Raw genomic sequence first — 26346 nt, forward strand, 5'->3', positions numbered from 1 at the left:
AGAGATCATTCTGTCGTTTTTGAGATTGCATCCAAGTACTGCATTTTGGACTCTTTTGTTGACCATGATGGCCACTCCATTTCTTCTGAGGGATTCCTGCCCGCAGTAGTAAATATAATGGTCATCTGAGTTAAATTCACCCATTCCAGTCCATTTCAGTTCACTGATTCCTAGAATGTCAACATTCACTCTTGCCATCTCTTGTTTGACCACTTCCAATTTGCCTTGATTCATGGACCTGACATTCCAGGTTCCTATGCAATATTGCTCTTTATAGCATCAGACCTTGCTTCTATCACCAGTCACATCCACAGCTGGGTATTCTTTTTGCTTTGGCTCCATCCCTTCATTCTTTCTGGAGTTATTTCTCCACTGATCTCCAGTAGCATATTGGGCACCTACTGACCTGGGGAGTTTCTCTTTCAGTATCCTATCATTTTGCCTTTTCATACTGTTCATGGGGTTTTCAAGGCAAGAATACTGAAGTGGTTTGCCATTCCCTAGAATTCCACAAATACCTACATGGCCAGCCCTGTGCTGGGTACTAGCAACACAGAGGCGAGCAAAACACAGTTCCCACCAGAAGCATCTTGCTGTCCATAGGCAGATACGTACTAGGAAAAACATAGACTTTGGACGGGGAATGTTCTGGTTCTGGCCTTTATGCTACTGTTCCCAGGTGGATCTTGTTAGGCCAGGCATTCAACCTTCTTTGAACCTGTTCCTTCTTTTGTAAATACACAATTAACCTAGTTCATTAGGTTTTACTGAATATTAATCAGTTCAGTTCAGTCACTCAGTCATGTCCGACTCTTTGTGACCCCATGGACTGCTGCACTCCAGGCTTCCCTGTCCATCACCAACTCCCAGAGCTTGCTTAAATTCACATCCATTGAGTCAGTGATGCCATCCAACCTTCTCATCCTCTCTTGTCCCCTTCTCCTTCCACCTTCAATCTCTCCCACCATCAGGGTCTTTTCCAATGAGAGTCAGTTCTTTGCATCAGGTGGCCACAGAATTGAATATTAATCAAGCCAGGGTTGTTATGAATGTTTAATCAAGGGAATTACATAAAACTGTCTAGCACTAAGAGCTAAAGAAACATCTTCTTTTCCCTTGCCTCCTTGATTGCCTACCTTCTGTCCTTCTTATTAAAATTACTTCATTTTGCAGAAAAAAAAAAAAAAAAAGAAGGGAGGGTAGGTGATAAGGAATTAGGTATTATGTAATGTATCTGAAAGCAGCTGAGTCTGACCACTAAAGAGTTTGTCATCCGGCAAATTGATGAGACACGATGAGGATGAGGTAGCATGGGGGAGGGGGCTCTAACGTTGGTAAACCATTCGTGTAGCTGGTATACTGCATACATTATCTCATTTATTCGTTGCTGATTCTCTGATGATCCTCTACTTTCCAGATGAAGAAGTTGTCTTGGAGAGTTTAATCATCCATCCCTAGATAATGTAGTTCATTAGTGGTGGAGCCTGGCTTCAAAAGCAGGTCTTGTCTGCCCCCCCAACCCAATCTCTTTTCCTAGCTCATACTGCCATGACAGCAAGTGTGAGAAGCATCCTGCAACCAGTTCTTCTGATTTAAAATAACATTAGGTTTTAGAAGAAACAAACCGACTGCAGCTGAACAGCGTGAGGCCCTCGAAGATGCATTTTGTCACTGACAAGGTCTCAGAATGAACTTCTACATTTGCCCAAGTAAAGAAAATGTGGGGGAGATGCAGAGCTCTGCTGCTCCCTGGGCACTGCAGTGAAGAGCGTCTGCGGGTTAGAGAGAGGCCAGGCCCAGGGTGGCCTCTAAATCCCCTCAGCGTTTCCTGAAAAGAGCGTGGCGTTCAGAGCCGGGACCTTTCTCCCCACCTGGGCTAAATAACTCACTGCCCCAGCCCCTTCCATCTTGGAATTTCTTTGCTGCTTTTCTCCCAACCTGTTTTCAATTTGCTCTCATGGCCGGCTTTGACTGTGACCTCAACTCAATCAGAAGCAAGAGAGAGAGAGGAGAGAGGGAGGGAGGAGGAGAAGGAGAGGGCGAACCAGGAGGAAGAGGACCGAGGCAGTGATGAAAGGGGAGGGGGAGAGACCACTGAGGCAGAGGAGGTGCGCCTTCAGGAAAATCACTCTGTGCTTTGCTGGGTTGGTTCTGAAGCTTCAGCACAATCGTGATTGACCTTTTCTGCGGATGGTAACGAGAGCAAGGCTTGGGCCTGAGTGGATCAAGAAATGTGTGGGGGTCTGGCCCGAGCCCACTCAGGTTACAGCCCCAGAAGGGCCATAATGGGGAACAGGCACATTCCTGTTCAGCAGCTCCCAACTCCCTGTCTGTTTTCAAGGAAAGGAAACAGAAAAAGAATGTTAGGGTGGTCTGGCACAGGCGTGGGCCGGGTGGCAGTAGCCGCCTGGGTCTAGAAGGCTTCTGCCATGCGGCCGTGACAACGTTCCGGGAAAGAGGGGACCGAGGTAGCCCGAGCAGTGTCCTGGGGGAAGGCGCACAGTGCTCAGAGGCGGGGGAGCCGGACTGGGGTTCTGGACTCTGAGCGAAGGTAGCTGCAAATCCTCGAACGGGGGTGTATTAATAACATTCCCGAGCCTCTGAATTTCTATCAGGGAATGCGGCAGGGTTTTAAGAGTCAAACATTTTAAGCAATAAAACTTTTAAGCCAAGATTTTTAAAAGACAGTCTTTATTCCCAACCTAAATAAAACATGGGCCATTGGTCTATAAGATAGATCAAACTGGAGTTGATCTGGTTGCAGTTTGGGGTGGGTACACAGGAGACCAACTTCAGCCCCCAGCACATCCACTGTTTCTTCCTCCTGCCTGGAGGTCTAGATGCTCTAATTCACAAACCACCGGACTGCATTACGTACGTGAAGTCTATGGAATGCCTTCTGTCTTTCCTGGGCTTTCTATTGTCCTCGGAGGTTTCAAGTGTGAGACGATGGCAGGGTGGAGCTGTGCGCCATGTAAAGGGCCCGGCACATAGGCAAAGCCCAGCGTATGTGGTTCACATGTGTGTTGATTAAAGCTGGTCACAAACTGAGGCGCTCAGGCTGCTTGAGCAGCTGCGGAAGCTCTTCTGTTCTCAGTGATTTTATCGCATATGCTCAATGGCAGGACTTGTCCCATAGGCTCTAGGAGTTGAGAGGCCAAGCTTGTTCCAGGGCTGCCTCCCACTTTGTGTACGGCCGTGGGCACGGCCACTTTATCTGGGCTTCAGTTTTGTCACCTGGAAGAGGAGCAGGCTGGGTAAAAATAATCCCTGGTGGTCCTTGTATCTCTCCTCTATTGTGATGACAGCAACAATAATAACAAAAACAATACTCATAGCTGACTTCTGTTTTGAGCTGTCACTGTATGCCAGACATCGTGCTAACTGGTTTATAAACAGCATACATATATAATATTTTATGTGATATTTACAACAATGCTGTTAAATTAGATCGCATTATTCTACCCATTTAACATATGATAAAAATAGACGTGGAGAGTCAAGGAACCTGTCCAAAGCAAATTGTAAGTGGGGATGTACCAGGATTTAGCCCCAGGCAGTGTAAATGCAGAGCCCAACCTCTTAACCACTGCACTTTATTGCTGTTCATTCAATTATACCGCTGCCAGACAGGGAATGTAGTATACCGTGATACCACAGTGCATATGTTGAATTGCACAAATTCACCTTTGTACTCGGAGAAGCCCCCAGGCCTTTCTTGCCACCCCGCACCCTCATGGGGAGAGGAAGGACAGTGAGGGGTCGCTGCATTCACCTGTCTCCTTCTAGGCTGCATTGAAACCTGGAATAGAGTGCCAACACAAGCAATCTTACAATTTACTTTATGGGTCTGTTCTTGTATTTAACAACCCTTCCTGTTGTCAGATTACAAGCTGTGGAAGGTCAGGGACCATTTCTTTTATTGTTTCATTTCCCAAGCCCGTAGAGCTAAGAGAGTGGCACGAATTCAACTGCAATTCGAAAGGAATTGAGAAAGCTCCCTTTCTAACACTATTGGTTTTTTGAACTTTCTCTAGGAGGCAGCGTATCATCAAAGAATGGCTTTGGAATTTAGGAGGATATGGGTTCAAATCTCAGCTCTCTCTCTTCCTAAGTTTGTGAGCTTAACTTTAGCTTTATCACAGAGATACTAACATTTAACTCCTGAAGACTGAATTTTGTGAGAATTAAATGGGAAAAACAAAGGTTGGTGTGAAAATATCCATTTCCTTCATAGTAACTGCTTTTGTTTGGACGGTTATTATGTGTGTATAGTCCCAAACAGAACTGAACACTAAGCATCATCATCATGTGTTTGGCATGACTAGTTCATCTACTCCATGTTATCCAGTTTCTTTCCTTGAACTAAACCTATAAACTGAGACGTGTGCTGAACTTACTGACCAGTGGGGCTTTTATCCATGGTCTAAGTTATTCTGAAATGCATGGAAATGTCTGGAAAACTATGTCCATTTGAAATTGAATGTCAACCATCTTTTGGCTTGAAGACAGTTAATACAGGCCACAGCATACTGAATTCCCTCACTGAGGGCCAACTCTTTCTATGGCTATCTGGAAGCAAATGGAAAAGCAGACAGACATGGATTCAAGCTCAAAGAAAACAATTGCAAGCAGCCAGACTTGGAATCCTGAAAAACCACGAGAAACAAAGCCCTCACTCCATCCAGTGAATAGTCTCCTGTTTTTTCTCCTTTATTTTTCACCCCATATATTATTCTGCTTTGGTACCAATTGGAAGACATCTTTGGATTATGATTTTATTATGGAAGAAGCTTGATATAAGAGGCCTACAGAAAACACAGGGATGCCAAAATTGGTGATAAAAAGTATTTCAATTACCTCCTCAATTTTTTTTGGGGGGGGGGCAGGGGTGGGACCAAACCTCTGATTCTAAACAGACTTTCTTCCTGGACTCAGCCTTTCTTTCTAGACTCCAATCTCATAAGAGTCATTGACCCTTTGCTGCAGAAAGGCAAACTGAGACTTGAGAAGTTAAGGGACTTGTAATAATTGTTAGAACTCAAATTCAGTCCCAAGTCTGTCTGGCAATAGCAGCTGAACTTGTATGTCCTGACTTTAGCCTGATTCAGACACTTGCTCTGGCACGTATGTATCAAGTCTGCTTTTTTTTTTTTTTCTTTGTAAAAAGCAGGAAACAAAAGACACATCAGACGTACACTGTTGGACCGCAGGGACAAACGTGTTTTAGAACTGTTGACTGTCTGAATCACCCCAGGGTCATGTGGACGGCTCAGTCAGATGACTGTCACATGGCTCACTTGTGAGTGAAGGTGAAACTCTTCTTTAAAAGACCAAAAGGAAGTGATCTGTAAATTCTGTCCACTCAGTTTCCTGGTAGAGAAGTGCCATGTCTTCCCAGACACACGGCCAGTGTTACTGTTTCATGATGATTCTACCATGTTGGATCGTCCTTAATCCCACATGGAGAGAAGACAGTTGAACAGACGTCCTCCTCTTGTTTATTGCTGAGAATCTAAGTAAGGAAAAGAGTGCAAAGCCCTCTATATCACGCATGAAGAAGAACAAGGAGTCAGCAGTTTGGAAGCCTCATCTCATTTCATATCACATATTACATGTAGTACCTCACTTGCCTCTAAAATCATCTTGTTTTAGAACTGGAAGACTTAGAGGCCGTTTGGTGGTTTAGTGGTTTACTTGCTAAGTCGTGTCCGACTCTTTTGACACCTCAGACTGTAGCCTGCCAGACTCCTCTGTCCATAGGATTCTCTAGGCAAGAATCCTGGAGTGGGTTGCCATTTCCTTCTCCAGGGGATCTTCCCAACTTAGGGATTGAACCCAGGTCTCCTGCACTGCAGGCAGATTCTTTACCAACTGAACTATGAGGGAAGCCCCAGAGGCCATTTAGTCTGGCTCATTTACTTTAATTTTTAAGTAATTTTCATTGATTTTTTTTTCTTGTTGCAAAAGCAATACATGTCCATTGTAGATAATTTTTAAAAGATAGATAAGCAAAACTAAAAGAGAAAGTACCCACTATCTCACTTTCCAAAGTCATATTATGCATTTTCTATATCTTATTCCTTTTTTAAGACAGATATACATGTAAAATTTCCACCAAAAATTAAATTATTCTGTAATAATGTAAACTGTTCTTTTTTAACTTACTGTGCTATGGATATCAAATAACTTTGTTTTCCTCAATGTTATTTTTGATGACTATAAAATATTTCATTGCATCATTGACCTATAGTTAATATTACTGTCTTGCTATCATTAAATATTTAGCTGGCTTAGAATCCTTGCTAGTGTAAGTAGAACCACAGTGTTTATCCTCATAACTTAATCTTTGTGCACAGCTGTTTTTATTTTATGTTCTCAGAAATCCAAACAGTGACTGTAGTACCTTCACTTTTCAGAGGAGAGAACTGGAGTACAGAGATGGGAATTTAGTTGTCCAAAGTTATACAGCAAATTCTAGGCTAAGCCTAGATCCCAAGATTTCAGATGTTTAGTTATTCTTTCTAGTCTTCATCTTCCCTTCTTTTATTTTATAGAAAGATGTATCTGCTCACTTTTTTTAAATTGTTACTCTATTGACTGTGCCGGGTCTTCCCTGCTACACATGGGCTCTTCAGTTGTGGAGAACAGGGTCTACTTGTTGCTGCAGTGCGCGGGCCTCTCGCTGTGCGTCTTCATGTCGTGGAGCGTGGGCTCTAGGTGCGTGGGCTTTCATAGCTGTGGCTCACGGGCTCAGTAGTTGCTGCCCTTGGGCTCTGGAGCACAGGATCAATAGTTGTAGTACGCATGCTCAGTTTCTCCAGGGCAGCGGGCTCTTCCCAGACTAGGGATCAAACCTGTGTCCCCTTCATTGGCAGGTGGAGTCTTTGCCAATGAGCCACCAGGAATGCCCATCTCATCTTTCTGATTAGCCCTATTTCTAGTAAACTTCAGCAGCCTCCTAAAATCCAATGGCTAGACCAACGTTTGGGAATCACGGGGTCCAAGGCACTTGCTCGTCTACTGTCCCTTCCTGTCTCATGAGCTTCATCACTAATCAGTCATGGAACTCTTTCCCTGTTAGCTGTAACAGTCTCAGTCCAGCTCAGCATAACACACCATGAAGCCAGTACCGATGTGTAACAGTGACCATGTGACATGAGGCCTGTTTGACATCCTTAGTCCAACACCTTCATCATGCGAGCAAGGAAACTGCAACTCCAAAGAAGCTTGCTGAAGAAGGGGAGAGGAAGTAAATGGCAGTGACAAGGCCAAAATAGTTACTCTAGACAGAGAGCACTGTCCTCCTGTTGCCTTGTCAAGCATTTTCATTGCACAGTAAGCTCATTTGAGCTTTGCTAGAATCTTATAAAGGTAGGTATTAGTATCTCATGTCACACTTGAGAAAATGCAGACAGAAATTTAAGCAAAGAGTCATCAGGAGTAGACCCTGATCTGTGTCATTTTCATATCCTGTGCTTGTTCTGTCCATTAATCCTCTTAATAATGGTATCCAGACGTTGGATGGGTTTGGACAACAGCAAGAATGTCTGCTCACCAAGGCCTGAGCTGGGGAGCTCATCTCTCTTTGTCTCCCTCCAGGAGAATTCCTGAGTTTTGCCGATGACTTACTCTCTGGCCTGGGCACATCTTGTGTAGCAGCTGGTCGAAGCCATGGAGAGGTCCCTGAAGTCAGTATCTACTCCGTCATCTTCAAGTGTCTGGAGCCCGACGGTCTCTACAAGTAAGACGTACTTTGTATGTGGGGAGCGTGAAGCAGACAGGAAAAGTTTAAGTAGTCTGGGAGGCAAGGCATGAGTAATCTGTCCAGGCCAGCCAAGTGTTTTATAGACCAGTCTGTGTGTGCACCTTGATAGGCTAAGATTTAGAAATATCACCACAGTGAGTCACAGAATCATACACTGCTAGTGCTAAAGGGCCCTAGGAAGCCAGTTACTCAGAACCATTCCTCCTACTGAGGAAGAAACAGCAGGCCAGAGAGGGGGCACAGCAAGTCTGCAAGGAGGGCAGAGACAGGAGTCTCTGCGTGGTGTTCTTTTCTCAATTTCATGACATCCCCTCTGAAAGATGGTAGATCAGCATATCTAAAGTCTATATACATTTGTAGGATATACATATACTCTTTCACTATTAGGTCCATCCAGACCCTTAGTAATAGTACCATTATAACTGTTTCATAGAGTATTGCACAGAGTCATTGCATCCCAATGTCTGGAGATGCAAACGCTGACTCATCTGAGACTCACCTGTTCATCTCCGAGGGGAAAGGGGCTCATTGTCTTTGTTTCCCAACTCAGTGAGTGTTTCTTCATTCATATGCGGCCACAGAGCTGTAACAGAGAGTTCTAGAGACCTGCTCTCTTCATTCTCTGATTATGAAGCCGTAAGCCACCTCCCTCTCCCATCTAGAAAGCTGCCATTGTTGACTACGGCACTGTTGACCAATTAATTATTCAGCTCACTCATATTTTTTCTTTTATTCATTGATTCATTTGCTTATCCATCCATCTATCCACTGTTTATCTCTCCATCTATCTCCCCCTTTCTTCTTTCCTTTATCCATCCATCCATCCCATTCATCTATCCATTCATTCTTATACTCCATCATTCTTTCACTTATTTATTCATCCTTTAATTCACTCACATTTTTATTTACTCACTTATACTCATTTACTTACTCAATAGACCTGTCTAAATATTTCCTATGTCTTGGCACTGTTAGAAAGCAAGTATAAATGTGCCCAAGACAAAATCTCTATCCTCAGATAACTTAAAATCTAATGGTAGTATGAAAGACCACAGACCATGGATTCAAATCCGGGTTTGACATTTTTAGTTGTGTGGCCTTAAGTCACTTTGCTTCTATGAACCTCAGTAAAGCTGAAATAATAAAACTCAGGTTGTAGATCTGCATGAGAATTCAATAAGGAACACCTTAGCAGAGTGTCTAAGTATGTGCTCAGTAAGCCATGTGTGTGTATGTGTTAGTTGCTCAGTCGTGTCCAACTCTGTGAACCCATGAACTGTAGCCCACCAGGCTCCCCTGTCCATGGGATTTTCCAGGCAAGAACACTGGAGTGGGCTGCCATTTCCTTCTCCAGGGGATCTTCCCAACTTGAAAGGAAGGACGAACCAGGGATCGAACCTAGGTCTCCTGCATTGCAGGCAGATCATTTACTACCTGAACCGCCAGGGTAGCCCCTCACGATCTGTAAATGTCCCCCATCTCCAAAGGGCTTCCCTGGTGGACTGAGCGCCTACTCCTCATCTCCAAAACGTATCCCATCCCTATTTTCTGTGGAAGACCGTGACTCTTCTGAAGACCACTGGGCTCTTTTCAGCTCTTGACATATTCAGGCTCATTGTAACACTCAGTGTGTTCATGCTCCAGACTCAGGTATATCACCATGAGATGGAAATCAGGCTTCTGACCTGGGCTCTGCCAATGACTGTGTCATAGAGGTTGGGGCCCAGGTTTTATTTTATACAGAAAGTCAGGATCAGTCAGGGACAGCAAGAACTCTAGGAATGGAATCCCTAAAGTACAATGGGTTATAGACATCTTTCAGTGGGACGTGTGGGCAACTTTTACAGCCGTGGTAGTGTTTACCTCAGGCCTTCAGCAATGACTTGGCATTTAGGGATTTGGAGCATGAATCTGCAGCCTCTTAATCAGTAAACTCTGATGCTAATCCCTTGAGCTTTGGGGTCACTGCATCTGTGAAATACAAGTATGCGACGAGATTAAGAGCTTTATGATCCTCTTCAACTCTAAAGGCTATGATCGTATGAAGAAAGCAGCATTTTGGAAAGAGTTCCTGCTGCCTGACTTCTGACCTCCACCCCTTATTGAGGGCATAGACTGGAGGCAGGCAGACCTCCACCCTGCACTTCCTCAGCTGTTTGGCATTGAGGGAACTTCTCAACCTTCCAGCCTCCATTTCCCTCCGTGTGTAAATCAGACAATATGGTGTCTGGTTTGCTGGGAGCCCGGGAGGATTTGATGAGCTAGTAACACCCCAAAATTCCTCACTTTGTCACAAGCCCCCAGTAGGAGTGTGAGGACGGTTAGCTGTTATCTCTATCGTGCTTGCTGCCCCTGCTGTTGGAGTAATGAATTTCAACTCCCTCCCCCTGCATTCTCCAACTGCTGGGAGAGAAGATGTAGCAGACAGGGACAGAGCGCCAGCAGGTGGTTCCTGTCTGCTGAGACGTGAGTAGTGACCCTGTCTCTGGGTGACATTGTGGGGACTCAGCATTACCCAGGCTGGAGTCCTACAGGCCCGTTATGTCAAGAGAGGGAATGTTTTATGGAACACCAAGAGCAATTAACCCCGAGAGCTGACACATAAGCTGCCATCCTCCAGGAGTGATGAGTACCTTCCCTAACCTCTTCCGTTCCTCTTTACCAACATCCCCCCCACCTCTCAAAGCAGGAGCATCATTTCTTCTCCTGTCCTGGAAACGTGCTCGTCATGAGCCTGTCATCCCTAACGCTGAACACTTCTTTATTTTCTTTCTGAAACCAGTTATATTAACCCGCCTGGGATGCGGGCCGCTCTGACAAGGAGCCAGCATGTTGTTTGGACCCGTCTCTCACCCCACTGGCGGCTCTCCTCCCCTGAAGTCTGACCGACTCAAGTCTCCAGTTTTAAAAGAGTTTCAATGTCAGTTCTTGGGGTTTTGCATTTTCTGCTTGCTCATTGCTAACCAAAATGAGTTTTCTTCCTCTTGGGCCAAAAAGGCCACATGTGGCAGTGGAAAGAGCTCAGGCTTCGGAGATGAGCGGAGCTGGGTGTACATCCTGCTGCTGTCCTGTACCCACGGCTGGCCCCTGGGAAGGCCCTGGGTTACTGCTCTAGACAACAGTTCCTCCCCCTGGGAAAGGGGGCTGGGAATCTTCTGATCTCATAGACTTGTACGGAAAAGCATGAAGAAACTCCACGAATGGGGTTTACCAGAATGCACGGCATGTGGGGGAGGTCTGCAGGAAATGTTAGTTTCTTTTTCTTCTTCCTCTTTCATTCTCTTTGACCCAGTTGCTGGTTTTCAGTGTCTCTTTTTTCCCCCAGGATAATCTGGGAAGAGCTACTCTTTAAGAGGCAAGCTGGGAGTCCCACTGGTCCTGAGAAGAATGAGCATCTAGGATCATTTGGAGAGAAGTAGGAGAAGGCGATGGCATCCCTCTCCAGTACTCTTGCCTGGAAAATCGCATGGACGGAGGAGCCTGGTAGGCTGCAGTCCATGGGGTCACTAAGAGTAGGACACGACTGAGTAACTTCACTTTCACTTTTCACTTTCATGCATTGGAGAAGGAAATGGCAACCCACTCCAGTGTTCTTGCCTGGAGAATCCCAGGGACGGGGGACCCTGGTGGGCTGCCGTCTATGGGGTCACACAGAATCGGATACGACTGAAGTGACTTAGCAGCAGCAGCAGGCTGAAAAGAGGGAGAAGGCGATGGCACCCCACTCTGGTACTCTTGCCTGGAAAATCCCATGGACGGAGGAGCCTGGTGGGCTGCCCTCTCTGGGGTCGGACAGAGTCGGACACAACTGGAGTGACTTAGCAGCAGCAGCAGCAGCAGGCTGAAAAAAAAGAGCATGAATGCAGACTCCCGAGTTTTAATTAAGCACAGGTGGACATCAAACCCTCCATCCATGGCTGCCAGAAGAGGTGATGGAAGAGTTCGGATGCTTAGGCCCAGAGGCACGGTGTCTCAGTCAGAAAGTCTGGGTTCACACCCTACAACCACCACTTCTGTCTCTGGGACCTTGGGCGGGATGTTCACATCCTCTCCTGTTTCACACGTTCAGTGTCTTCAAAATGAAGATGGATTAGACCCACCCCAGCTAGAGATTTCTCGATATGCATCCTTCTGCCATTGGGACTTTTTCCTCATTCTCTCTCTTCTCCTGGGCTTTTGCTCTTCCAACTTTTCTTACCTTCTCACTTTTGCTGTACCCTGCCATGCCTCTCTGCCCCTCTGTCCATCTCTCCTGGCTTTTTGTTCTGCCTCTTGTGTGAATATCTTCCGCATAGCTTACTGTCTTTGTCTGCCACCCTCCAGTCGTCCCCTCTTTGCCTTTCTCTGTGTTACTCTCTTCATTTGTGCTTCTCTGTGTGTGTCAGGTTTCCCGAGTGGGGCTGGTGGTCAAGAACCCGCCTGCAGTGCAGGAGACTTAAGAGATGTGGGTTCGATCCCTGAATCCGAAGATCCCTGGAGGAGGGCATGGCAACCCACTCCAGTATCCTTGTCTGGAGAATCTCATGGACAGAGGAGCCTGGTGGGCTGCAGTCCATTGGGTCACAAAGAGTCAGGCACAACTGAAGTGACTTAGCAGGCACTCACGCATATGTGTATCTCAGTTGCTCAGTCCTGTTGCTTATTCGAGTTCTGGTTCATCCTTCTCTCTCTCTCTCTCTCTCTGGCCCCCGTTTACCCCCACTCCCTCTCTCCACCCCACCCTAGGAAGGCAAATTGCTTTCACAGCCTCTCCATCCATGTAACTTTACACAGCACCACAGAGTTGAGACCGACTGTAGGAGTCAAAGTCAAGTCTGATTTTTTCCTTTTTTTTTTTGTCCTGAGCTCACCCTGGTATAACATCAGCACTCGGGCCAGTTTAAATTGAATTTCCTTGTTTGTTTCATTTGTTTTACTTCTGAATGAAAACAAAGAGCAGCAGAGGGCGCGGGTCCCCGGCAGCTCTGACTGTGCCCAGCTCCGGCACCTTTGGGCTGCTGGAGTCGGAGGGTGACCCTGAGCAGGGACTGCCGCTCAAGGCGGAAGGGTCAGACCCAGCTGCATCCATCGCTTCTGCCCTCGCCTGGCCGGAGGCCTAGACACCCTTTTTGTCGCGGCTCCCCAATTGCCTATTATCCGAGGTAATTAGCCTCTGTCTTGCTTGGCCGCCTTGCCTTTCTCTGAGCATGGACGACTGCCAAAGGGTCCTGAGCAAACACAGCAGCAGCCAGGCCTAATTCCTGGGGTGGGGGCTCATCTCCACACGTTCGGAGGCTCGCCGCAGGCCTGCCCTCCCCTTCTGGGCCTCAGCTCTGTGAGAGGAATGCCAAGGAAGCCGGGGTCCTGCAACCCCATGCCCACACCCACAGGGGGACCAGAGGCTCAGGGTGAGGGAAGAGCCTGAGGTCAGGAGTTGGACTGGGAGCAGTTCCCACACTTGCTCCCAGCAAGACCTGGGAGTTCTCCCAAGCTCCTCCCCTGCCTCTGGCCTTGATGTTCTCACCTGTGAAATGGAAAGGTTAAACTCAGTGGGTTCTGTGACTTGCATACTGAGGCAGCGATGGAGACTCCGGACCAATGGCCCAATTCTCAGAGGCCCCAGGGCCTCCTGGATAACAGGGGTGAAGCAATGGTAAGCATGTATTGGGCACTCACTCAGTGTCAGGAACCAGGCCCAGGATGTTCCAGGTGCTGTCTCACTCCGTCCTCACCATAACCCTATAGATCTGGCATCCTCATCATCATATTTCGTATCACAGGTGGGGAAACTGGGATTTCAGGGACTAAACATTTTGTTCAGAGTCACATGAGAAGAAGAGAGAGAGCTGAGTCATACCCAAGCCGACACCCCCCACCACCCCGCTGCCCTCACATGCTGCTCTTGGCCTTGGCCTTGTCCACTCACACACGTGGAATTCTCAGAAGTACCCGGTAGGGATAGTGGCGGAGGACCCTCTAACTACAAGCAAACATTTGCAATGGAGAGAACACCGGAGACAAGAATACCCCGAGCTTCAGGAAAGGCACTTCACACCTCATCTTTCTCATCTGGAAAACGGAGCTAATTAATCCATCCATGAAATGGAGATAATTACACCTTCCCAAGACATTGCAAAGAGCAAACTGGATAGTATATGAGAAAGTGCTTTGAATCTGTCCTAAGACGTGTGAACATAAGAATTTACCATGATCACCTTGTCAAAAAAGCAGCAAAGGGAAGGGCAATAAATGTTTTGAAGGCATATCCCTCTCCACACGCTGCCGCATACATATTTTTAATTCAGGTCTTTGAACTCAGAGGTAAATTTGCACCTTGGTTCCAGTACCTAAGGGCTTCCCCTGTGGCTCAGCTAGTAAAGAATCGCCTGCAATACAGGAGACCTGGGCTCCATCCCTGGGTTGGGAAGATCCCCTGGAGAAGGGAAAGGCTACCCACTCCAGTATTCTGGCCTGGAGAACTCCATGGACTGTATAGTCCATGGGGTCACAAAGAGTTGGGCACGACTGAGTGACTTTCACTTCACTTTCAGTACCTACCCCGTGTGGCCCTGGGCAGATTTCTTAACCTATCTGAGTTTCAGTTTTGTCATCTGTACAATGGAATCATCTTACTAATAGGAACGATTTCATAGGATCACGAGGATTCAATGAACCAAAATGTGTAAAGAGCACAAGATAGTCTGCAGCTCACTGTCAGTACTTCATAGCTGACGAGAGGATGACCACTGTTTCTACTCTTTGTTATTACACGACTCTACCTAAGCAGTCACGCCTGGGGTCACTGTGCTGACTGCTGTGTTCACAACATTCCAGTGGGAGAGCGAGTCAGCCCTTCATCTGACCCTGATCCCTTTACTCATCACTCTGCAGACAGTGCTAGAATGTACCTTCTTTAGGGTCTTTGCTTCTACTCTTCTTTCCCCAGGAGGGCCTTCTCCTGACTCTTCCCATGACCCCAGCTCTGCTCTTTCAGGTCTATGATCAAATGTCATCTTCTTAGAAACAGCTTCTTTGACCACATTATCTGCAGTAGATCACACCCACCATACACACAGACATACAAAGCCATGCCACTTAATAGAGCAGTAGTGATTTAGCATCTGATTTACTTATCTGTTGGGTTTCCCTGGTGACTCAGATGATAAAGAATCTGCCTACAATTTGGGGGACCTGGTTTTCATCCCTGGGTTGGGAAGATCCCCTGGAGAAGGGAATGGCAACCCATTCCAGTATTCTTGCCTGGAAAATTTCATGGACAGAGGAGCCTGGTGGGCTACAGTCCATGAGGTCACAAAGAGTTGGACACGACGGAGGGACTAACACTTTCACTTTTACTTCTCTGGTGTCTGCCTTTTCACACTAGACCATCCACTGTGTAGGGTAGGGTCTGTGTCTGCCTTCGTCATCCTATATCTCTGGTGCCTAGAACAGTGTCTGATGCTGGTAAAGAATCTAGTAAATAGTTGTTGAATGATTTTGGAAAAATGTTGAAGTCAATGCAGAAATCTGGAGACACTGACTTCTCATCTTCACTTCCTTTCTCACCAAATGTTCAGAAGACATCCACTGAGTGTCAGGCTGTGATTGGAACCATATCTCTGTATCCATCTCAAGGTTTCTGTGTGTCTGTAGCTACCTACCTGTCTATCTTGTTGTTGCTGTCCAGTTGCTAAGTCATGTCTGACTCTTTGCGACCCCATGGGCTTCCCTGTTCTTCACCATCTCCTGGAGTTTGCCTAAACTCGGGTCCATTGAGTTGGTAATGCCATCCAATCATCTCATCTTCTGTTGCCCACTTCTCCTCCTGCCTTCAATCTTTCCCAGCATCAGGGTCTTTTCCCAGTGAGTCAGCTCTTCACATCAGGTGGCCAAAGTATTGGAGTTCCATCATCAGTCCCTCCAATGAATATTCAGGGTTGATTTCCTTTAGGATTGACTGATTTGATTTCCTTGCTGTCCAAGGGACTCTCAAGAGTCTTCTCTAGCACCACAGTTTGAAAGCATCAATTCTTCAGCACTCAGCCTTCTTTATGGTACAACTCTCACATCCATACATGACTACTGGAAAAAACCCCATCTTAAATCTTATCTACCTTAATCCTCAGAACAACTGTCTAAGGCAATGACTGTTACTCTTATGCAACAGATTAGGCAATTAAGGCATGGAGAGGTTAGATAAGTTGACCAGAGCCTCCAGGCTAGTAAATGGAGAAGATAAGATTTGAATACAGCCAATTTATTTCCAGAGGTTCAATTTGAAATTACTGCACTAGATCCTATCTCCCTGAGTTTGCATATCCCAAATCCATTGAGTCCTCCATGCCATCCAACCATCTCATCCTCTGTCATCCCCTTCTCCTCCTGCCTTCAATCTTTCCCAGCATCAGGATCTTTTCCAATGAGTCGGCTCTTTGCATCCAGTGGCCAAAGTATCTTTTATACAGAGCTCCCTACTCAGATGAGTTGGAAACACTATGGGAAACAGATTTTGAGTCCTGCCACCAGATGCTGCATGGCTCCCCCTGAATCCCAGACTTCAGTTCTGGTGATGCCATACCAACAGTTGAGCCCCAAGTCTATGAAGATCCCTGCTCCTCCTGGGGACACAGTCCTAATGCCAGTTTTGAGGTGCTCAGGACCTCCAGGTCTCATGGACTGAATTGTTTCCTGGCCATGTGTTTCTGCAAACAAGTGCAGGCTCCCTGTCCCCAAAATACTGTTCCAAAAGCCCAGGGGCTTGAAGCCTTGGGTGTAGCATTGCTGGGTTCCCCATCACCTCCAGGACACCCCCCACCCCTTGCCCGGGCACAGCCTGGGCAGCGCCTTGAAGAAGCATCCAGGGCCACTGCCATGGATACTACAATTACATAGTAGATGAATCTCAAAGTTTCCTTTTATTTACATTCCTCCACTGCCCTCTTCATTTCCTCTCTTTGTGCCAAGAATCAGCACAGAATTTACTGGAAAATGCATGAAAGTCATCAGGAGCCCTTCAGGTCTGGCTTTTGTAAGTGCTCGCCCAGAGGATGGGAAGCAGGGGGCCTGCGGGTCATCCTGCGTCTGGCCCTAGGACGCTCCAAGTCCTTGGACGACACGGCATTTCCACCTCGGAGGCCTGTGTTTCTCCATTCGTGGGAGAGGGGTGGAGTGGCACCACCACCCCAAAGAATGTTTTATGAGTTCAGATCAGTTCGGAGGCTGGGAGATAATAGCCCAGGATGTGGGCTCCAGGCCTCGGTGATCAGAGACAGAAGGGTCGGAATCCAGGTTGAAGAGCTTCATCCGGCTCAAGGCTCCGTGCGTCTTCCGTCTTCCAGCTTCATGCTCCCATCTGGGCATGGCTGGGCTGGGTTCTCAGGGGACTCTCAGCTCCTAGGGGGAAGGAGATGTGCACAGAGGAAACCCCCCGTGCTGACTAGGGTTGAGGCAGCTGCCTCTGAGAGCCGAGGCTGAGGCCCGAGGTTGATCCAGGACACAGCAGGGACAGAGCCAGGATGGGCCTGACGGTTCCTGCCGCGCTTTTGCCTGGCTTTGTCTTCCCGCTGTGAAACTTTCTCAGTCTCTCTTTTTTTCTCTTCAACCCCCTCCTCCTCCCCTACTTCCTTCTCTCCTCTCTTCCTCCATCCTGTATTTCCTGCATCTTTTCCTTTCTCGCTCTCTCCTCTCTCTGAGTCCCCTCCTGTTCTTCCATCATCCCCGACTCCCCACACACTTTGTCCCTTTCTTCTTGTTTCTGTCCGACTCTCCTTTCCCTCTCTTTCCTCCCATTGCCATCCTTGCTCTCCTCTCTCCTGGGTCTACTTCTCTTATCCTCACTCTCTCTGTGTCTGTACATCTTCTTTCTCCTTTTCTTCCCACAATTTTTGGGGGGAAGTTTCCCTGGTGGCTCAGACGGTAAAGCGTCTGCCCGCAACGCGGGAGACCTGGGCTTGATCCCTGGGTTGGGAAGATCCCCTGGAGAAGGAAATGGCAACCCACTCCAGGACTCTTGCCCTAGAGAATTCCATGGATGGAGGAGCCTGGTGGGCTACAGTCTGTGGGGTCGCAAAGAGTCAGATACGACTGAGTAACTTCACTTTTTAGTCATCTGTCCTGCTCGCCCCCTACTCTCATCTCTCTTTCTCCATGTTCTTGTGTGTTTCCTTCCTACCTTCGCCTCTAGCCCTTCCCACCTCCGCCTAAGAGCAAGGGTCCAGGCCTATTATATGAGACGGGGGTGGACAGTCAGTAGAGTGTGGCCAAAGGAGCTGAATGTCGGCAGGAGCCAGGGGCCTCTAATGTCCCTAAACCCAGATGGAATGTGGCCTTGCTCTGGCTGCGGTGCCCTGTCCCAGCGGTCAGGGGGGTGCTCCCTCAGAGGACGAGCAGCCTAGCTGCTCGAGACTCAATTCCATCCAGCGTCAGGTCACGCTAACCTCTCCAAAGTGCTCAGTCGGGGCCCCAGAGAGGGAAAGAGCTGTCCTCTGGCCAGAAGCAAATACAGCCGGGAGACCCAAGCCAAGAGAGACTCGTAGAGGAAAAATAACGCTGTTTTTCAGCCGACAGACAGCGAGGCTCCTAAGACCTGCTGGACTCTCAGGCAGGCTGTTCTTTCCTCAAACTGCGTCAGAATTTCATCCAGGAATGGGAAGCCGGCCAGGCTTCCAGAGGGACAGGGCACAAACGGCTGATGCGAAGCCGTGGAGGGTGCGGAGGCTGGGAGCTGAGGCTGGAGTGGGGAGCGGGGCCTTGAATGCTGGGTGCAGGAGCTGGACTCGGTCCTGTGGGCCGTGAGGAGCCAGGAAGAGCTGTTGAGGAAGCCCAGGATGTATTTAAACCTGTGCTTTCAGTGCCAGCTCTGAGCATGACTCGGAGGGCAGGCTTGATCGAGTGGAGAGACCCGGAGGCCATGGGGGGCAGTAAAGGCAGGGTCCTCGCACACTGGGGTCCAGTGAGCAGGGCCCTGAGTAGGGCATGTGCGGGGCCGAAGTGGAGCAGCGTGGGCTCAGCTCACTTCCGGAAACATCCGGAAGCAGCTTTTTCTCTTCTGAATATCTGAGCCCGGCTGTGCAGAGTGCTCAAGAAAAGGAGATATGTGTCGGGTAGCCACAATATGCCTTTTCTAAAAAAAAGAAAAATTTAATTGGTGTATAAGGGCTTTACAACGTGTTCATTCCTGCTCCACAGTGAAGTGAATCAGTTCTGTGTATACGTATATCCCCTCCCTCTTGGACCTGCGTCCCACCCACCCCTCTAGGTCGTCGCAGAGCACCCAGCTGAGCTCACCGTGCTCTACAGCAGTTTCCCGCTAGCTCCTGATTTTACACATAGTAGTGTATTTATTTCAAACCCAATCTCTCCATTCATCCCACCCTCTCCTTCCCCTCACACATCTGCTCCCTGCGACTGTACTCTATTCCTGCCCTGAAACTAGGTTCATCTGTACCATTTTTCCAGATTCCACCTGCATGCCTTAATAGACTAACGATTGCTGGTTTTCTGTTACAGTGTGCCTGATACTAAGCTAGTCAGTTGGGATTTAGAGCTAACCAAGCCAAACAAGGCCTCTGCCCTCGCAGGGCTCACAGTTGTGGTGGGGAGGCTGAGGAGATGGAATGACCCTTCACATCAGGCTCGGATGGGAAGGCCTGGGGGCGGTGATTACACTGAGAAAGTGTCACAGCCCAGAGAGGTTGGCTGTAGGGCTATTTTGCAGATCTCCTATGAAGTTTTCCTGCAGAAATAAGAGGAGGGGTTGCACTGGGTTGAACAGTGTCCCCCCAGAAATCATGACTACCTGAAACCTCAGAGTACGACCTTACTTGGAAATAGAGTCTTGGAAAATATAGTAGATTAAGGGATTCCCTCATGGCATCCAGTCCCATCACTTCATGGCAAATAGATGGGGAAACAGTGGAAACAGTGTCAGACTTTATTTTTGGGGAGCTCCAAAACCACTCCAGATGGTGACTGCAACCATGAAATTAAAAGATGCTTGTTCCTTGGAAGAAAAGCTATGACCAACCTAGACACCATAGTAAAAAGCAGAGATGTTACTTTGCCAACAAATGTTTGCCTAGTCAAAGCTGTGGTTTTTCCAGTAGTCATGTATGGATGTGAGAGTTGGACTATAAAGAAAGCTGAGTGCTGAAGAATTGATGCTTCTGAACTGTGGTATTGGAGAAGACTCTTGAGAGTCCCTTGGACTGCAAGGAGATCCAACCAGTCCATCCTAAAGGAAATCAGTCCTGAATATTCATTGGAAGGACTGATGCCGAAACTGAAACTCCAATACTTTGGCCACCTAATGTGAAGAACTGACTTATTTGAAAAGACCCTGATGCTGGGAAAGATTGAGGATGGGAGGAGAAGGGGATGACAGAGGACGAGATGGTTGGATGGCATCACCGAGTCAATGGACGTGAGTTTGAGTAAACTTCAGGGGTTGGTGATGGACAGGGAGGTCTGGTGTGCTGCAGTTCATGGCGTGGCAAAGAGTCGGACATGACTGAGTGACTGAACTGAACTGAACCACAAGCTAAGGAACGCCTTGGGCCCTCAGTGGCTGGCAGAGAAAAGGAACGGTTCTTCCCAGGAGCCCTTGGGGTGGGAGGCAGGGAGCTCGGTCCTGCCATCACCTTGATCTCAGACTCCTAGCCTCCAGAGCTGTGAGATCATATGTGTCTGTTGTTTTAAGCCCCCATGTCTGTGGTAACTCATTATGGCAGCCACAGGGAACTAACACAGGAGTTTCAGGCAGAGGATGGATTAGGAGAAGCCTGGAAAAAGAGAGAGTGTGATGAGGCAGATAGTGTAGCTGGAGTGAGGAGGGCAAGGGCTGGAGGTCAGAGAGCTGGGGCTACAAGCAGGCGAGGGCCTCATCAGCCACGTCGGGGCCCCTAGAGGAGCTGAGTGTGGGATGAGGCAACAGGGATGACCTGAAGGAGCCTCATGGCTCCAAGCATGCCTTCCCGACTTGCAAGGGGAAGACCAAGCATCCGGACAGTGTCCAGAGGAGAAAAAGGAGGTCACCAAGGGCCCTAGAAGTGAGGTCCCTAGAGAACATTTCAGGGGCCTGGACTCTTCTTTCAGTTAAGAGAAGACACAGGGGTTGGCCCACTGTTTTCAACCCTCTGTAGAGCCACATGGATATCAGAGGGCACCGATGTGTCCACTCTGACCCCTGGGGGTCAGGATGGGGTGATGTGTGGGAGGCAGATTTCAGGTCCTGTCAGGACTCAGTGGCTGATAGTCTCAGGGGATGCTGTGGTCTGCGCTGGGGAGCAGGGAAGTGAAGGAGGGGAACTGGCCTTATAAGGATGAATTGGCAAGTGGCCTTAATGGGTCGGCGTGACCAGGGGCTTCGTAACAGGGAGTGGTGGGGACTGTGGTAAACTGGAAATGGAGCAGAGGACACTCAGCTCCAGCTCATCACTACTATGTGAGAATGTAGATTCAGTGTTGAATAACCTTCCAAGCCATAACCTAGGCTTAAATGCAATCTATTAATTAGTACTTGCTGGAAGCCAATTCAAAATTGGTCATATAAACCAACTGTGTAGGTCACAATGAGCCTGCCATTTATTGATTTAGGCTCTCTTATCTAAATCAACTCTTTCAGTATATAGGTAAGGGAGCTGATGCCCAAAGAGACCCATAGGCTTCACAGTGAGGGCAGAACCAGGATTAGCACACAGGGTTCCTGATGCTCCATCTACAGCTCTTACCATCAGGCCTTGACTCCCTGCCTTTTATCTTGGGGGTGTTTGGTTGAGGGACAGCTCAGAGACAGCTGAGAAAAGGGAGAACGCCCCAGGATGGGGTCACAAGTCACATATAGCCCAGCTAGGCTGCCCTCTCAACCTTGGACAAAGAGCTTCCTCTTTCTGAACTTCAGGGTCTTCCTCATCACAGTGAGGAGACTGGATGGTAAACTCCTTTCCTTCTCTGACTTTCTAGGACTCCAGGAACCCCTGAAATAGGAAGAGACCCACACTCAAAGCCAGGTCTCTCCCTGCTCCCATTACCTTGGCTGTGGGTCCAACACGACAGTCTGAGGGGCTACCCACACCCCCGCCCACCTCCAAACTCCCACCTCCGTCTGTGAAGGAGGCTGCTGTTAGGAACAGTCTTGAGGTCATCACTGGAAAGGTGCTAACAGACTGCAGGAGATCACCGTGAATGATGTGTAGAAACTCAGAGGCCAGACAGAATCCAGATTTCTGGCACTTTTCCCTCTGTTCTGTTCTCCTTGCCCCCAAGGGCAGACTCTCCCAGGTTTCAACAACCCCCTTCTGGTTTCACATTTGAATCACAGCACAGCAGAGCTTGAGGACTCAGACCTCATGGACCTAAACTTTCTCTCTCAGGAGAAACTGCAGCTCAGGGAGGGTAGGGGCCTGGTCACTCAGAGAACAGGTGTCAGAGCTGGGCTGGACCATGCTCTTGACTCCACTGTTGACCACCTGCTGCTCTCTTGTCCTAAATCTGAGCATCCATGTGCCCTCAATCATCTGAGCTTCTGAGAGGCTAAGAAACTAGGATTTTAAGTCAGGCTGTCCTAGCGTCAACTCAAATCTTTCCAGCTGTACAAGATACTTGTACCATTACAAGGCTGTACAAGATACTTATTTTCCTGGACCTTAATTTCCACATCTGTAAGGTGAGGGTGTTGACACTCCCTACACTAGAGTTTTTCCAGTGGTCATGTATGGATGCGAGAGTTAGACTATGAAGAAAGCTGAGTGCCAAAGAATTGATGCTTTTGAACTGTGGTGCTGGAGAAGACTCCTGAGAGTCCCTTAGACTGCAAGGAGATCCAACCAGTCCATTCTAAAGGAGATCAGTCCTGGCTGTTCTTTGGAAGGAATGATGCTAAAGCTGAAACTCCAGTACTTTGGCCACCTCATGCGAAGAGTTGACTCATTGGAAAAGACTCCTTTGCTGGGAGGGATTGGGGGCAGGAGGAGAAGGGGATGACAGAGGATGAGATGGCTGGATGGCATCACCAACTCGATGGATGTGAGTTTGAGTGAACTCCAGGAGTTGGTGATGGACAGGGAGGCCTGGTGTGCTGCAATTCATGGGGTTGCAAAGAATCGGACACAACTGAGCGACTGAACTGAACTGAACACTCGAGTTTTATTGTGGTACAAATAGAGTATTTAATATGTGCAAAGCTCACAGGAATAGCAGGTCTAGCACCCAGTAGGTCCTCAGTATCAAGTACATACAACACGTTTCTTTAGTAGGACTTCACCAGGACCATGAAAGAGAATCATAATTGGCTAATTGTCTTGCCTTCCCTCTGTAACATTGCCACAAGTCTCTGTTCACTCTGAGCATCTTTTAGGAACTTTCTGGACATGATGTGGCAAATTTGGAGTCATCCCCCAAATATTTAACAGAAGAAACGCCTCCCCCGCCCCCATTTTTTTTCCTTCTATCATTCCTTGAAAGTGAATGTGTTACTCATTCAGTCATGTCTAACTCTTTGCGACCCCATGGACTATAGCCTGCCAGGCTCCTCTGTCCCTAGAATTCTCCAGGCAAGAATACTGGAGTGGGTAGCCATTCCCTTCTCCAAGGGTGCTTCCTGACCCAGGGATTGAACCTGGGTCTTCCACATTGCAGGCAGATTCTTTACTGTCTGAGCGACCAGAGAATTATTCCTTGAGTCCATGTCTAATGTAGTTCTCATGATCATAGAGAACTAAAATTGCCAGCAATCCAAGAGTAGAACAGATTTTAGAAACCGTGTTTAGATGTCTATGCATCCCTAGCATATGACTTGGAATTAAGCAGGTGCTCAATTTAGAAGTCAACAAAGGTCGGGAATAGATGTAGCAGGTTGAATGGATAGAGTCAGACTTTCAATTAAACATCTGTCACCATTAGCCAAGGGCATTCATGGCAATGCCATGGCCCTTGCCTACCAATCGATAGTGTCATTGACCATTTATCAGGCTCTCACTACTGCTATGCATTGTGCCAATATCTTTATGTCCACTAATGCTTTGGCTTTTCACAATATGGTAATGTCTAAGGTAGGTACTATCTAATAGGTACTATAGTAGGTCCTTTTTATATATAAGTAAACTAAGATAGAAGGGCTAAATGACTTGTTCAAGGTCTCCCTTATTAGTAAATGGCAGAACCGTGAGTCTAACACAAGATATCTAGCTCTAGAGTCCACCTGTGGATCTTCCTATGTGTTCCTCTCATAGCCAGGGGTGCAGCTGAACCTCGAACACATATGGCCTAGACCGAAAGAGCTTTGCCCAGTGTTAGGAACAAACTCGTAAGGAGCTAATTATCCTGGAATAGAGGGTGATTTGCCTCATAACAAAGTTTTGAGGAGGCTGTGGTCTCTAATAGCCAGCGTACCTGGGGGAGGTGCATTTGAGCTGGCTCTGGAGGAACAGATTGCAGTGACCATTTAGAATTAGGGCTGTTATTGCATCACCAGCTGAGGGAAGACAAGGAGGTGGGAAATTAGAGGGACATGCAGGGTAGGGAACAGCAGAAAGGTGACGATAGTTGAGATCCACAGTATAAAAGGGTAGAAAGGCAGGGCTTGTGAGGCTTTGTAATGCAGACCAAGGAGTTGATTTGTTTTGAGCAGTCATGAGGAGACCACGTTTGGGTTTTAGAATGACCTCTATGGAGGATGGGTTACAGTAGGGCTTCCCAGGTGGCTTAGCAGCAAAAAAAGTCTGCCTGCAATGCAGGAGACGTGGGTTCAGTCCCTGGGTTGGGAAGATCCCCTGAAGAAGGAAATAGCAACCCACTCCAGTACTCTTGCCTGAGAAATCCCAAGGACAGAGAAGCCTGGCAGGTAACAGTCCATAGGGTTGTAAAAGAGGCAGGTATGACTTAGTGTCTAAACGACAACAAGAAGGGAGACTTCAGGGGCTATTGTAACAGTCCTGGTAAGAGATACTGAATCTGTAATTAGGACAGCAGAAAGAGAGGGATGCAGAGAGTAGGACGATGCGGGATGGTTATGTTCACTTTTTTTTTTTTTTTTGGCGTGGGGGGAATCTATCAAATGACAAACAATAAACCTCATTGAGAAGACAGCCCAGCACGGGATTTGAAATTTTAAGATCTGAGTTCAAATCCTGACTCTACCATCTTGCCTTTGGGAAGGGTAGCCTATGAAAAAAATGCTTAAGTTTTGAGACCAAGCCTTTTCCTGTATCTGAAAAGTGGTAGTAATATATTCAATTTCAAAATGTGCAAGTGGGATTAAAAATATATATATTCTACATGTCAATTTCTGACACCTCATAGGCTCTTTATGCCTATCAATTTTCTCCCAGTCTTTCCATCTGCTTCAGTCCTATTTGCAGGAAACATTCATATTCATTCTCTCCCTCACTCCGCCTCCTGACTGCCCAACTTCCCTCTCTCTGTCCCTCTTTCCCCAGGATGCCAGAAATGAAATAACATTCTTTGCGTGTTTGTTCTAAAACTTCTGGCCGCCTTCCCGCAGACCCCAGGCTGGGTCAGGACTCATTTGCATTAGCATGTGTGAGGCCAGCCTGAAGGGGAAGGAGAGGCCTTGTTTTCAGGGAGTTTCATCAGGCGCCCCTGCCAGAAAAAGGAGAAGTTACTATGTCTTTCTGGGAAACATTCACAGACTCAAACAAGCAAGGAAGGCCCGGGGAGCCATCTCACTTGTGAAGAGGTTGGTGGATGGGTGAGCTGCCTGCCGGACTCCCAAAACTATACCCAGCTCCTCTCATCCTTATCACAGGCCTGCCCCCTAGAAATCTCTCCTTCAACATGTGTAATAACTTAAGACCATAAATAGACCTTTCTTAATCCTATCTGTGGCCTGTAACAGGGAGAGGGGGGAGAGAGAGTGCACAGGGGCAAGGAGGACACGCAGAAGCTACAGGATAAATAAACAGCAATCTTGCTGGCTTCTAGATGGATATTAAACCCACAAAAGCATCTTTAAAATAAGCAGTGGTAATCCCTGGAGCTTTTTATTTGTTCTTGCTTTACTCCTGTGAATTTTTAAAATAATACCATGTCATGAAGTTACACTTTCTCCCAGGAATCTCAGTAACTGTGTCCAAAGCCAGATAACCAGTTGCAAGCCAAAGGAAGCTCTTTGTAGTTGTCTCAAGAGTGCTACTGCCACCATGACACAGGCTACTCTAGAGGCAAGGATTATACCATTTATGGAGAAGGGAATTGAGTCCCTGGTATTTTATTGGGTACCTTCCCATAATTCCCCACTATTTTTCTCAGTTGCTAGCCTGGATATGTCTTCTCCAGGCAAGACTTTTGCCTCGTCCTTTTTAATACTATTCATGTAAACACTTGAGGGAAAATAAAAGATTCAACGATACATATGTTTTGTACTTGGAGTGCGTTCAATACGTCAGGCACTGTTTTAAATGCTTTACACAAATTAATTTATCCAATCTTCTCAGTAACCCAATGAGGATAGTGGTTTATGATTCCCATTGAACTGATGAGAAAACCAAAGCCCAGAGAAGTTAAGAAATTTGCTTAAACTCACACACCAGTCAAGAGCCAGGATTTAAATTCAGACAGGCTGGCTCCAGAGCTCAGGCTCCTAA

At 47.5% G+C, this 26346-nt stretch overlaps 1 protein-coding gene across 1 annotated transcript in view; it reads left to right on the forward strand.

Moving 5' to 3' along the window:
* LOC104985123 (astrotactin-2) overlaps positions 1–26346 on the forward strand; it is a 553919-nt gene that overhangs the window by 484833 nt on the left and 42740 nt on the right. Inside the window, exon 12 of the mRNA XM_010835130.1 lies at positions 7603–7744. Coding sequence (XP_010833432.1) covers positions 7603–7744 — 142 coding nt within the window. The remainder of the gene's footprint in view (positions 1–7602; positions 7745–26346) is intronic.

This window comes from Bison bison, unplaced genomic scaffold (assembly GCF_000754665.1).
Source record: "Bison bison bison isolate TAMUID 2011002044 unplaced genomic scaffold, Bison_UMD1.0 scf7180017864039, whole genome shotgun sequence".
NCBI lineage: Eukaryota > Metazoa > Chordata > Mammalia > Artiodactyla > Bovidae > Bison > Bison bison.